The sequence below is a fragment of the Sylvia atricapilla genome, chromosome W (genome assembly GCF_009819655.1).
Source record: "Sylvia atricapilla isolate bSylAtr1 chromosome W, bSylAtr1.pri, whole genome shotgun sequence".
NCBI lineage: Eukaryota > Metazoa > Chordata > Aves > Passeriformes > Sylviidae > Sylvia > Sylvia atricapilla.
This window is the reverse complement of record NC_089173.1, coordinates 15,472,133-15,485,376: the sequence shown is the minus strand read 5'-3', so window position 1 is coordinate 15,485,376 and position 13,244 is coordinate 15,472,133. Positions and strand designations below refer to the sequence as shown.

The 13,244-nt window shown below is 42.8% G+C and overlaps 1 protein-coding gene across 1 annotated transcript in view; it reads left to right on the top strand.

The window, feature by feature from the left end:
• LOC136373466 (highly divergent homeobox-like) overlaps window positions 1-12,758 on the top strand; it is a 28,309-nt gene extending 15,551 nt beyond the window's left edge. Inside the window, exons 4-9 of the mRNA XM_066338366.1 lie at window positions 475-621; window positions 3,793-4,000; window positions 7,027-7,106; window positions 8,680-8,763; window positions 11,785-11,907; window positions 12,119-12,758. Coding sequence (XP_066194463.1) covers window positions 475-621; window positions 3,793-4,000; window positions 7,027-7,106; window positions 8,680-8,763; window positions 11,785-11,907; window positions 12,119-12,244 — 768 coding nt within the window. The 3' untranslated portion in view covers window positions 12,245-12,758. The remainder of the gene's footprint in view (window positions 1-474; window positions 622-3,792; window positions 4,001-7,026; window positions 7,107-8,679; window positions 8,764-11,784; window positions 11,908-12,118) is intronic.
• Window positions 12,759-13,244: the final 486 nt, after the last annotated feature.

The following is a 13,244-nucleotide window of genomic DNA, read 5'->3' as shown; positions in this document are numbered from 1 at the left end:
AATCCTTTGAATTATGCATGTGTTGTAGTTTGCAATAAGATAAAAGAACTTTAAGGAGGGAGGGTGAAAAATTTGAAAAGCCTTTAAGGAGTAATTTGCATAAATTGGGTGGAGAGAGTAAACAGCACAAGGGGGAAAAAGTTATTTTCAGGAAGGTCTTATAGAATGAGGTAAAACAAATTACCAAAAAAATCAGGTGGAGTTGAAACAAAGCTGAAGTGCCTTAAACTTGTGTTAATGCTGCCACTGTCTTTACAGCAAATCCCAGGGAACTCTGAAGTGTCCTGGATAAAAAAAAAAAAAAAAAAAAAAGAAATAAAAAAAAAAAAAACAAATTCTTAAGGGAGACTTAAAAGAGAAGAAGAGCCATGGAGACAGTAGAATGTGTGTGTTACTGTGTGGGAGACCTCTGTACATGAATGCTCAGGATAAGCAGATTTTTTTCAATCTAACAGTATTTTTTTTATCTTGCAGTTACAGGACCGCACACAGTTTAGTGACCGAGACTTAGCTACCCTAAAGAAATACTGGGACAATGGCATGACCAGCCTGGGCTCAGTCTGCAGAGAGAAAATTGAAGCTGTGGCTGCAGAATTAAATGTTGACTGTGAAATAGTTCGGGTAAGAAATCCAGAGTCTTCCCTTATCTTGTCACAGGAGCAAAAATAGGACAGATGAAAGGCTTTAAAAATTTCATGAGGAAGCTTGAAATAGATTTCGTGTATTGCATAATGAATGGTATGTTGGCAAGTGCTCTCCTGCTCTTTCTGCAGTCTATATTTAGTAAAAGCCCTCAGGTAAGAGTCTTATTGATCAGCAGCAGAAGCAGCACTACAAGCTGTTTGACATTCTCTTGAGTAAGATTTTAAGAAAAGTGGTGCATTTTTGAGGGAGATCCTAGAAGGCTGAAAGGTACCATTTATATTGCTAATAAGATACCAAAAAAGGGCTTTTCTAAAGATACAGGGGAAAACTCTTCTCATTCATGCTTGTAGGGAAAATTGTGTGAAAAAAAAATCCTCCAAAATAGGAAAAAAATATTTTACAAGACTGTCTTGAAGGGCAGGTTGAAGTGTGTTGGAGGCATTCTGGGTCAGTTCAGTTTGATGGTCCCTATAGGTGGCACAGGTGTGCTGGAGATAACCTGGTTCCCAAGAACCTCTGCACATCATCTCTTCCAGAGGCTGGGAAGTGTTGCTGCTGTGTCCTGGATGAGCAGACACACAGCAGCACCCTACACCTCTGGGGTCTCCTTTGCTCATCCCACCCTCAGGAAATGGCCCCACTGTTTGCAGTCAGACAAAGACAGGAGCCTTCCTTTCCCTCATGACAGGCGTGACAGTTGGGATTATTCCTTTGAGGCTTCATCTTCTTTTTCCACCTGTTTCCTAAATTTCTGACACTGCTGCAGGAGCAGGGCTGTGAGCCCCTAGTGAAACTCTCCTGTTGTGGAGACATCTGGCTTGGTGCATCCAAATGGTTCCAAAGCTGCTTTTAGGGTTGAACAGCAATCTGGTTATTTGTTTTTGTAGGGACATAGGAATTCTAAACAACCCAGTTGTACTTTTGGAGGCTGAAGAGAATCACTCTTTTCTCTATCAAGAGCAAAGCTGCTCGTTGTTTTCCAAGGGCTTCACTTTGCTCTCTGAAAGGTGAAGCTGTTCCCCTTGGCACACACCTCCTGGACAGCACAGTGACACCCAGGCTCCCTTGGTTGTTCCCTTGGGAACATTCTCGTTATCACACAAGGGATGACACTGGAGTTCTATGCAAACCTTTCCACTTGCTGGAATGTTTCTGTCCTCAGGGCAGAGACAAGGACGGCCTGGAAGGCTCTGGCATCACCTGAACAAGAACAGACTCACAAATGATCCCATGCACTTTACAGACCTTGCTGGAAGTGTTTAAGGAGAATGTATTTTAGGGATAGAGAGAGAATGCTGAATTTCCCACATGGCAATTCCAGTCTGCTCTTGCCCTCACTGTTTTGCTGTTCCAGAATGTTCTCTGTTCAGCAGAGCACACAGGATGTGGAACCTTCTCTTCCCCATTTAATTTGAGACACTATCAAAGCACGTTCATCTTCTCTGATATTCTCAGTATGTTGAATGAAAGATTTTCTGCTTTGAAGCGTCTGTGAAATGATCTGCCTTTCCCAAGTGCCTTTTTTACTAAAAAATAGGTAGATTTGATTTTAAATTTTGTTAGCGCTGTTTGTTAAAATCATAAGATGATGGGAAAATTCAAAAGAATGGCAATGCACTGCTTGGAAAAAAGAGACTCAGATCTCAAAGGGCTGCTTGTGTGGGTGTTTTTCTTTAATTTCTTTCTCCCGAAACTGTAGGTAATAGAAAAAAATGGTCTAGGTAGTTCTCTGCATACTTCTTCAAAGAGGAAAATCAGCAAGCTGGGAAAGCAAATACCAGCCAACAAAAATTATGCCATGGCCTGATCATGTTTTCAAATCCAGGAACTGCTGCTCCTTTTTCGGGGGGGGGGGAGGGGGTTGTAAGTGGTGTGGAAGGGGGACGAGAGCCAGCCTGAGAAGAGTGGGAGTAGCAGTTGGTAAAGAAATGAATTCCTGGCTCTGGGAAGGATTTTTGGTTGTCAGTGGAGAACTGATTTGATGGAATGAAGGGTCTGGGGTACAGGGGCTGTTGAGCAGAGTTGAGATGAGATGAGAAGTTGAAAGCCTGAATGCCACAAGGGAAGGGAGAGCCTTAGGAGGTGAAGAGTTGCAGACAATTCTTGTTACATCATGTTAAACTCTGAATCTTTAATAATTTTTGGTGTAGATGTTTATTCATCAGAGAAGGCAAATTAATGACCAGGTGTACAGATCCACTTGGAGAATTTGGAATGTGGATCTTCTTTTTTTTTTTTTTTTTTTTTTTTTTTTTTTTTTTTTTTTTTTTTTTTCTCCTTTGAAATTCAATTTTATTGATATAAGATGAACTTAAAATGAACTTAAAGCATTCATCTCCATCCATGGCAGGGTTTCCAGGTTCCCTGGGCTGGTTTCATCTCCCAGACTGTTCCCAGTGTGTTCCTCTGCACTCACTGCAAACAACTTTTCCTAAAGCTCTGTCTTACAGCCAAAGGGGACTGAAGGATGAGCTGCTCTGAGCTTTATTCTTCCAAGTTCCTTTCTGTCCTCCAAGGGGAGTGCTGTAGATGTGTCACTTTGGCCAGTTCCCTCTGTGCTGTAGGAAATCCTAGAACATGGAGGATGTTTGGGTCATCAGATGCTTCAGTCCCATTATGGAAGTTGCAGAGTAGGAAAACCTGGATCAAAGACCTTACGTTAAATTTGTTGAATAATTTAGGTGGGCAGAGACCGTACAAAGTCACCTAGTCCTGCTCTTTATCTGGAGCAGGATTGACATTGGAATCAGGTCAGGTTTCTCTGGATGTTGTCCAGTAAAAGGTTGAGTACCTCCAAGACTGGAGGTACCAAGGCTCCTATGGACAAACTGTCCCTCTGCCTCACTGTAAAGCATTATTTTTTCTTTTATATTCTCACTTCCAGTCACAGCTTCCCTTGCTGCCACTTGTGTCTATTGCTTCTTTACCTTTTGCTGTGCACCTTCCTGTTTCCCTTGGAAAGCTGAGCCTGGATACAGGATTTTGGGAAGCAGCCTCAGGAGGGTCAAATACTGGGGAATAATCAGCTCCCTGAACTGCTGGCTGCACCCTTGCTCCTGTAGTCCAGATGTGCTGATGTCACTTGGTTGGGAGCCTGTTGCTTTTGTTATAGTTTCTGATATCATTCATGTTTATTTCTTTTACAAGACTTGGATTGGGAATCGAAGACGGAAATATCGTTTAATGGGGATTGAGGTTCCACCCCCTAGAGGAGGTCCTGCTGATTTCTCTGATCAATCTGAATTTGTTTCTAAATCAGCACTTAATCCAGGAGAGGAAACTGCTACTGAAGTGGGGGATGATAATGATAGGAATGATGAAGTATCAATCTGCTTATCTGAAGGAAGCTCACAAGGTATTTGGAATGCAGTTACTACCGGGCCTATGTTTTCAATTTTGTGCAGTGTGCATGCTTTGGATTCTGTTGTACACATTCAAAAACATCTGACGGAGTCACAAGCTCCACCCCGCCTGGGCTGAAGGTACTGTTTGATCTCTTTCTTCTACTTCTGTGTCTCTGAGTTTTGTTGGGTTTGTTACACAAAGATTGGAGAAACCTTTGATCACATGAGCCCCATTTCTGCCAGATTCATCTGAAATGAAATCAAGAGTTCATATTTTGCTGGTGCAAGTGAGAGCTGGGCAGCCAGTACAGGTGGGGAAGCCTCACTTCCCAAGGAAGCCAGATTTAAAAAATGCTCTCTGCCAACTGCTCAGTTCTTCCCAGCCGGCTGGAATGGCCATTCCATTTGACATCCCACCCCTGGAAGTGTCCAAAGCCAGGTTGGATGAGGCCTGGAGCACCCTGGGATAGTGGAAGGTGTCCCTGCCATGGAAGAGGATGGAACAGGATGAACTTTAAGGTCCCTCCCATCCCAAGCCATACTGTGATTCCGTGGTTCCATCCCTGTGATCCTGAGTCACCCCAGGCACTGGTGGGGCTGGAGCTGCTGCTGGGACTGAACAGAGCTGCTGGGACTGTGCATTCCCAGTTCTCCTGGCAGGCAACCCCTCAGCTCAGGCTGGAACAAGGAGCTGCCCAGGCCTCCTGCTGCTCAGTCTGACAGGCAAACACAACCCAGCAGATCAAAGCCAGGAGCAGGGGGCAGCTCAGAAGCCTTGGAACTGCACACACAGGGGGATGTCCTCAGTAAACTGCAGCATCTGGAGTGAGAAGTGTCTTCAACTTAATTCCCTTTTCCCTCCCAGGAGCACATGGGATCGATGTCTCCCTGCCCCTCCTGTCCATGATCCTGGCACATCCCCCACTCACTAATTGCTCCCAGTGCTTCTGCTCAGAGGAGATCAATGGAGCCTTTGCTCTCCAAGATAAAAGAAAGTCTGACCTCGGGCCTGCTGCTGCTGCAGCTCAGTGTGCCAGGCTTGATCCTGTCATTTCCTCAGAACAATTTGAAGGGAAGAGCCAGGGGAACGGAGAGCTGCTGGGAATGAGTTTGGGAGAGCTTTGTCATATTCAACTGTAGAGGGAATAAGATTAAGATGATAAAGAAATGGGTCAAGTGATTGCAAGCCAAGTGAGATGAGGAATCTGAGTCCTTGATTTGCCTGAGGTGTGGAAGGAGCTGATTTAAGTCAGATCTGCTTGAGAGAAAATGGTGACGGGGTAGAGTCTGAAGTGTCTGTAGTTCAAGTGAGGAATAACTCCATGTTTGTTGAACAAGGCTTTCATCAGGCAAGGTGAGGCTGAACATTTGGCTGCATTATTAGTGTCAAAGCCTAAGGAAGTGCAAGGAAATGACAGGATTTCCATAGCATTCAGGAATCCCACTTTCTTTCCTTTCTTCTCCCACAACAATTATTTCTGTTCATTTCTCCAGTTCAAAGGAGGAGGTTTCACTGCTGCAGCTCAGCTGGTTTTGAACTTTCTGGAAAATATTTCCCCCAATACTAGTGGTTAATGTTCAATCACAGATAGGGAATCATTCTAATGTTTGAAAACTGTAAGTTTTGGTCCTAATTTATTAAAAAAACAAAACCACAACAGCAAAAAAACACTCTGAAAGACAGACAAAAGCAATTTTCGGTCACCTAATTAGAGTGACAGTTGATGGCTTCTGCTTTTAAAATGTAGTGTGTCAATATAAACAAAATAAGCTGTGCTGTGATGCAAAATGGATCATTAAAGCTCTCATATTGCCTCACCTTTTTTAATTGTGTGTTAATTGAATCCACACCGTGTCAGTGGTGGTCATTAGGGTTGTGTTGGGTTCCATGAACTGAGGATGAATATTTAAGGAGTTGGGAATGCTGTAGGGAGCTGCTTCCTTCAGCTATTGAATCCAAGGGGTGACTGTCAGGGTTACAGAGTTCCTGGTGCCTTGGAATGTCCCTGAGGAGCATCCTCACCCAGTGCACTTCACCCTTCCTTGCTCCCTGCTCCCCAGTGCTCCCGTTTGATCCCATGTGCTCCTGGCACAAATTGTCCTATGGAGCTGTGACCAGTGGCAGATTAAGTTTATTTGAAACAATTTCCAATCAGATTTGCTCAGTTTAGAGATATTTAAATTAAAAGTTGTTTAAGACCATTAACTGGCTCTGTGTGGTCTGGCCTAAACATTACCCTATCTTTGGTAATCCCAGGGAAATCCTGTTATCCCTGGGTTTGTGTGGAGGTGGCAGACCCTGGAATCACCTGAATCTTGCTGCCCCTTCCCTCTTTTCCTCTTTTTATTTAATATCTATAATAGATTTATGCTTTAATATGCAGAAGTCAAGTAAATATGAGAAACAAACTTCAATTTAAAGGGTAAATAGACTTACCTTTCTTTGGGTTTTTTGTTCTCCTTGGCCTTTAAGGTCAATGGAATCATCTCATGCTTTGTGGATGAAATACCAGGGTAAAATCTGCTCTGTTTTCAAGTGTTTATACATAAAAAAGCACTTCAGGTTCACTGGGGATAAGCATTTGCCATAATCTGATCAGTTTTTGGTTCAAAACCCATCAGTGTCTGCAAGGGGGAAGTGGGATTTAGATATGTACCCCAGAATTTCAGGTAATGCAGGATTTTCATGCAGGAATTTATTTTCATTTAAAAAAAAACCAGCTTCTGCACACCTCTGATGTGAAACTCTTAATCACCTTTGAATATTCCAGCCTGAACCTAAAAATGGGAAGGTTTTGATACAGAGAATAACTGAGAGTTGGGTTGTTGTTTCAGGTTGCAATTGGTTTGAAGTTGGCCTGAAATACTTGTGACAAGATGTCTTTTTAATAAGGCAGATATTCTGTTTATGATTAGACATTGATACCATGACTTTGCTGTTGGATTTAGCAGCTGTGACATTTAGTGGTAAACACCATTAGTGGTCCTTCAGCATAAAACTGGAATGAAATCTGACAAAACCAATTTATTTCTGCAGAAGAGACAAATGAAGCTCTTCAAAATGAAGAAATTGGCCACAAAGACAATGACCAGAATCCAGTTTCCACTGATAATGTGGTATGTTTACCTTTCCTTTACCACCAATTAATAACTCCTTAATTAATGTTGGGGTTGTTGTCCAGCACCTGTCTTTTTCACTAGGTGACAACTTCAGTTGTGTGTGTTAAAAGTCCTTCATATTTGAGCTTTAAAACTGTGCTAAAAATACTAAAACACAGCAGGAAAAAACCCTAAAACCTTCAGTAGAAATGGTTTGCAGAGATGGTGTCCAAGAGACTCAGCTCCTCAACCTGCCTGAACCCCAGATTTTGTCATTTGATACAACAACAGAACAAAACCAGGGAAGAGTTTCTTCATACTTTGTTCTGAAAACTGTAACAAAACTTTTTAAAAGTGCACTTAAGATTGGACTAAAATACATTGTATTTGCATAAGAGATACGGTTTCCATATTTCAAATTCTAATCTGTTCCTTCCCTTCCTATCTTAAAAAGTGTGTCTAAGAAAGGGAATGTGAATGTTTGGCAGTTATTTAGAGACTCTTTCCTCAAGCTGAGTCTGAAACCAACAATATTTGAGTCCCAGCTTTACTGAGGGTCTGATGGAGCAGCAGAACTTGGGGACATTTCTGAACTGTTGTCACTTCAGCTGGGCTAGCAGACACTGGAGTACACAAAATGTGCTTTATCCTCCCTGCCTTCAGCACAGGCTTAGGAGCTTGGTGGGTCCTGCCAGGGAGAGCTGGGAATGCCCCTGGAAGGATTTCTCCTCCTTGATTTCAGGGAAATTCCTGGTGTGCAGGTAGGAGGGACCACATGCTGCAGGAAAAACCTGAATTAAAGCATCAGGAATGACCCATGGACATGGATTGGGTTCCCTACACTGGGTTAAACACCATCCTAAAAATTAGGAAAATTGCTTTAACCTATTATGGACAGGTTCATAAATGTTCACAACTGTCAAAACAATTAAAAACAGTAAAAAAAACTTGGGACATATTTCTGAGTCTTAATCAGTGTTAGGCTTGGACTTAACACTGTGCTTTAGGTATCTTTAGAAACCCAATATACAAAGCTCCCCCATTTTTTTTGTGAATTAAGTGAAAATGACCATATTTATGCATTTGGAAGTGTCCTTTGGATCAGCATCCCCTACAGCTAAGGGCATTTCCCTTGCACTGTGGCCAGGGGAGGTCAGAGGAGAACTCCTTGATTTCTTTAGGCGAGGAGTAGCTCAGGACTTGCTGTGATGGGTGGTTTATCCAGAAGGACAAATTTCCAGACCCTCCTTTGCAACAACAGAGCAGAGCAGGGGCTGTGAGGGGATAAATTTAAAGTCAAAAAGCTGGGCCAAGGAGCTTCTCCTCTGTAAACAGCCCGAGTCTCCATGGCAGCAGCTCCCGCTGGATTCCTGCTGGATCTCCTGGCTGAGGTGCATGATTGCCATCTAATGGGGACTGCATGGCTCAGAACTCCTCAGGAGCCAGCACAGAGCTCCCTTACCTTCATTCTTTATCCTCCATCCTTCATCCTCCATCCTTCATCCTGCACCCTTCCTGTCCCTTTGGGATGCAGATCCTCATTTGTTTGTCTCCTTTGTGCATTGGAATGAACTGTTTGCTTCTGTTTTAGAAAATAGAAATTTTAGATGATGAAGAGAGTGATCTGATCAGCAATTCTGAAGTGGATCAGATGAGTTCTCTTTTGGATTACAAGGTGAGTGATTGGGCCATGTCAGGGACAGCGGGATAATCCCCAGGGAGTTCAGGAGGTGGAGCTGTCAGGAATTCAGCAAAGGCTTCTGGGATCCCGAGTTTCTCTGCTGTTTTCCTGGTGTGCGCATCATGCCCTCATCCCACCTCCAGCCACTTTATCCATGTTTCAACTCAAATGGAGGCAGGAAAACCCCATTTCTACAGAGCTGCAGCTCCCTCCATGTGTCCCAACAAAGGGAATTTTCTCCACCAGAATTGTTCCTTGGAGTGCTGCGACACTTTTCCTGCAGCGTGGTGCTGCCAGCTCTGGAAGGGACTGAACAGCTGGAATCCTCTGCTGGAATGGGGGGATCTGAGGAGAAGTAATGTCTAACAGTGTGTCCTTTTGGAGTGCAGTTACAGCCTTTCTAAATCCCAGTCAGCCTCTCCATAGAGAAAGGCATCAGTCAAGCTCACACAACCACACACCTTACCAGGCAACTCAGCAAGAGAGGCAGAAGGCTCCCAGCCCCAGATCAAGTTCCAGCAAGCGTTTATTCCAGTGTGCTGAAGGTGAATCCGGAGGCAAAGAGAGTGAACGTGGTTTTTCTTAGTTATATAGGGTCTCAGGTTCATGGGTGGTACAAGGGGCAGGGCAGGGAGCAAGTGACCATAGGTAAGAGAGGAACAGGACACCAACGCCCATAGCCAATGGGGAAACAGGGAAAGGGGATACTGTGGGGTGATGGACTTGCAAAACCCAGGGAGAAGATTGCACAATGTCTGCAAGGATCAATGGGGGAGAAGCCTTTTACATCTGAGATATCTTTAATCTTCACTTTTCCAGGGAAGGGCAGTTGGAGATTCCTTTAATGGCATGAGGGTCTCCACAATCATTCCCCAGGACATGCCTGGAAGCGATGGTTGTGGGAAGGAGGAGAAGCAGCTGGATCCAGCTCCTGTCTCCTCTGAAGGCTGAGGGTTGTGTGTGCTGCTCTCCCAGGAGTTGCCAAAATTCCATGTTTCCTTGAGTTTTTACCTCCATTGCTGATTTTTTCCCTTAGAAACCAGGTCTGTTCTCCTGACAATAATCAATTATCAAAATAATAAACAGATCATTTCTTCAGAACAAAAATTCCTCCTTCCAGCAGTGTTTGCCTTGGAAGGGCAGTGGAGAATGAACCAGGAGAGGGAATGACCTTCTCTTAATGTCACCTGTCAGCACAGTGAGAGGCTTGTGACAGTGCCCTGCAGAGCCAGGGTTGTTATTTGACAGCACTGATTACTCCCTGAGTTTTCTGCCTAAATCTGAATTCTTCCTGGGCTGGGCAAAATCCAGAGCTAAACAGGCAACTGCTAAGTATCCATCAGGAAGAACTCAGCTGATTTTTTATGAAAGCCTCAGAATTGCAGCCCAAATATTCCTCTCTCGTTCCCAGAGCTGTTATCATCTGGAACAGTGTGGTGAGCAGTGCTTTCACTGAAAAAAGGTGAATTTTCTGGGAAAAAAAACAACAAAAATACAACTAGTTTTAAAGGTTTGTTGCAAACCTTTAGAGCATCATGTAGTCACAGCTTTTAATGTCAACTAAAGCTGAATTCCAGCCAGTGTGAGCATGAATATCATATTTTTTTCATTATTCTCTCATGAGTTGGTACTATTAAGCAGAGCCCTTCTGCAAAAATGAGCAATGCCTTTGATCTTGTAACCTAAATAAACAGTTTGATTTTCATGATCTTTGCAAAGGTGAATAACCAGAGAAAATTAATTTTAGCTCTGCACTGATCAACAGATTTAGCATTTTGATCAAATAAGTTTGAAAGAGAAGAGATACTTGGAATAAATGGAAATACTTATCAAATCTGAATTTTTAATTAAGAGATTTGCAAGTATAGATTGGGAAAATGCCTTTTTAGCCAAAGCACAAAAATTATTGATATTTCCTCATTTTGTAATATATTACATTCAGTTCCAGTCCCACAAACCACTCTGTAGAGGTTGGAACTAAATGATCTTTAAGGTCCTTTCCAAACTCTTCTGTCACTCTGTGATATTCCTGTTTAATCTGTAACCCAAGGGATCCCGAGGAGCTTGGTTGATACTGTTTAACACATGGCCAGAGTGTTATGAGCCTTGTGTAAATGTATCAAGTCTCTGAGGGTGTCCTGCACTTTCAGAATGGCATTAAATAATTAGCAAGACTGTTCTTCAGGTGTGTTTTGTAAAACTAAAAGGTTTAATAAGTGAAAAATAATAAATGTTACGGAAACAAAAGAAAAAGCCAAGCGCAGGTGTCCGAGAAGCCTCTGACCTTGCTAAGACACCCTAAAAAGCCTCTGAATTCCTTTGTGCTGTTTCTTTAGTACTCAACAGTTTAGGTGGGCTGTTTGGCACTCTGCCCAATGAAATTGGCAACAGGTTTTGAGGTACATTTCCAAAGCCCATTAATGCTTTTGTGCTGGCACTGAGCCAACTACAATGAGAAGGGCACAGAACTTTCTAGTTTGGTTTCCTTATATGTTTAGGTAAGCTGAAACTTTTTCCTTATATAGACACACCTTCTCAGTGTGGGAAATGCATTTCTACACTTTGTGAGCTGACATCTGATCCACGTCAAACCCAGCTGCACTGGAGGATGTTATCCTTTAATTTGTGGTAGCTTTGAGGAATTTTCAAGTAATTTTCCCTGGTTTTTTGTATCAAGCCTTCTGCTGCAATAATGGAATTTTTTGCTGTCTCTTCTCACAGCCCCATGATCACTTCTAGGAAGAGATCTGGACTTTGGTTGTCATTGTCACTAAAAACTATTTTTAGTGACAATTTAGTTTTAACCCAGGGGTGTTTGGGTTTGCTTATTCCAATGCTTTGTCCTGTCCCCATCCCTGTAGGGATTTAACAGATGGATGTGGCACTTAGGGACACAAGGTCAGTGATGGGCTTAGCAGTGCTGGGGAATGGTTGGGCTCAGTCTTATAGAGCTTTTCCAACCTAAAGGATTCCATGGTTCTGAGTTTATTCCAGAACTCTCTGGTTTCCCCACAGAATGAAGAAGTCAGGTTCATCGAGAGTCAGTTGGAGAGCCATAAACAGAAATATTTTGAACTGCAGACGTTTACCCGGAGTTTGATACTTGCAATTAAATCAGATGATAAGGAACAGCAGCAGGTAAATCCTGGAGCAGGTTTAATATCTGTGTTTAATATCAGAAGATGTTTATTCTTTTGTCTTGTGTCCCTCCCTTGCATTTATTCCAGAGGCTCAAATTTTGGTTGAAAAACCCAATTAATTTTCTCACTCTCTGTTTAAAGCACTGCTGACATAAAAAACATACCTAATAGTGTATATACTATATATTAGATATGTTTTTCCCTTGTAGGCTCTGCTTTCAGACTTACCTCCTGAACTTGAAGAAATGGATTTCAACCACACATCCCTGGAGCCCGACGATACCTCAGTCAGCCTCTCGTCCCTGTCGGAGAAAAATGCCTCAGACAGTTTGTGATTTTTTTTTTTTTTTTTTATGAGACAGAACAGAAGCCCCACAGGAGGTGCAGGGTTCAGGAGAGAGAGAGGCATTTGCTCTGCAGTGTTCTCAGCCCAAGAACGCCAGCCCGAGGAGGAGGAGCCTATGCTGGAGGGTGGCTGTGGCTCCTCACAGCCTTGCACTTCCCAGGGACTGGGAATGTTGGGTTTGGAAAATCAAAGGACTGGGTGAGGGAAGGGTTCACTGGTAGCAGGTTGGCCTTGGGTAGGATTAACTTTGACTCTCCAGAACAACTCTGGCTTTGTAGCAGTCTTTCTGAGCAGGGATGCAAGAGTGGGAAACAAATGTTGTGTGACACACAGCAAATTCTCCAGCTCCACATACTCCCCAGGCCTGTTTATTATATTTTTTCCCCATTTCTACTCAGGTAGGTGGACTAAAAATTTGGGATCCAAATAGAATAACGGGCTTTCTCTGAGTTGTGCTTGAAAACCTGAAATTAAACTGAAGTGTTTTTCATTTTCTGACTTGAGATTGTTAAATCTTCCATTTTTCTGACCAAAATATCTGAAAAACCTTGAAAGGCTAAGTGAAAAAATTGAATTATCCTCAATAAATTATTAATGCAAGGAAGCAGTGATAAGTGTTGGAAGAAATGAGGTGGAAATGGGAACACTGATAGCTGCAGGACACAACTTCCTAATACAGTAGCAATGGGATTGGATGTTTATGCTCATTAGAGTTTAATGATTGCAGTTGCAGTTTTTATTTGTCAAAGCCTGAATGCTAAAGTTCTGCTTATTATTTTAAGTCTTGGTTATATATTTTTCCACAAACCTTGCTCCAGTTTACCAAGCCAGTCAGAATTCCACAGCTGTCATTGCATCCTGAAAGGTTTTCCAGTGTTGGGAAGTGAGTTTTGCAGATCTGGATTGAAGCCCTGCCTGGTGCATTTTTTGGCAAGTGCCATTTCTAAGCTGTGATCTCGATTGCAGACGGGGGCTGAACTGAATTTGTT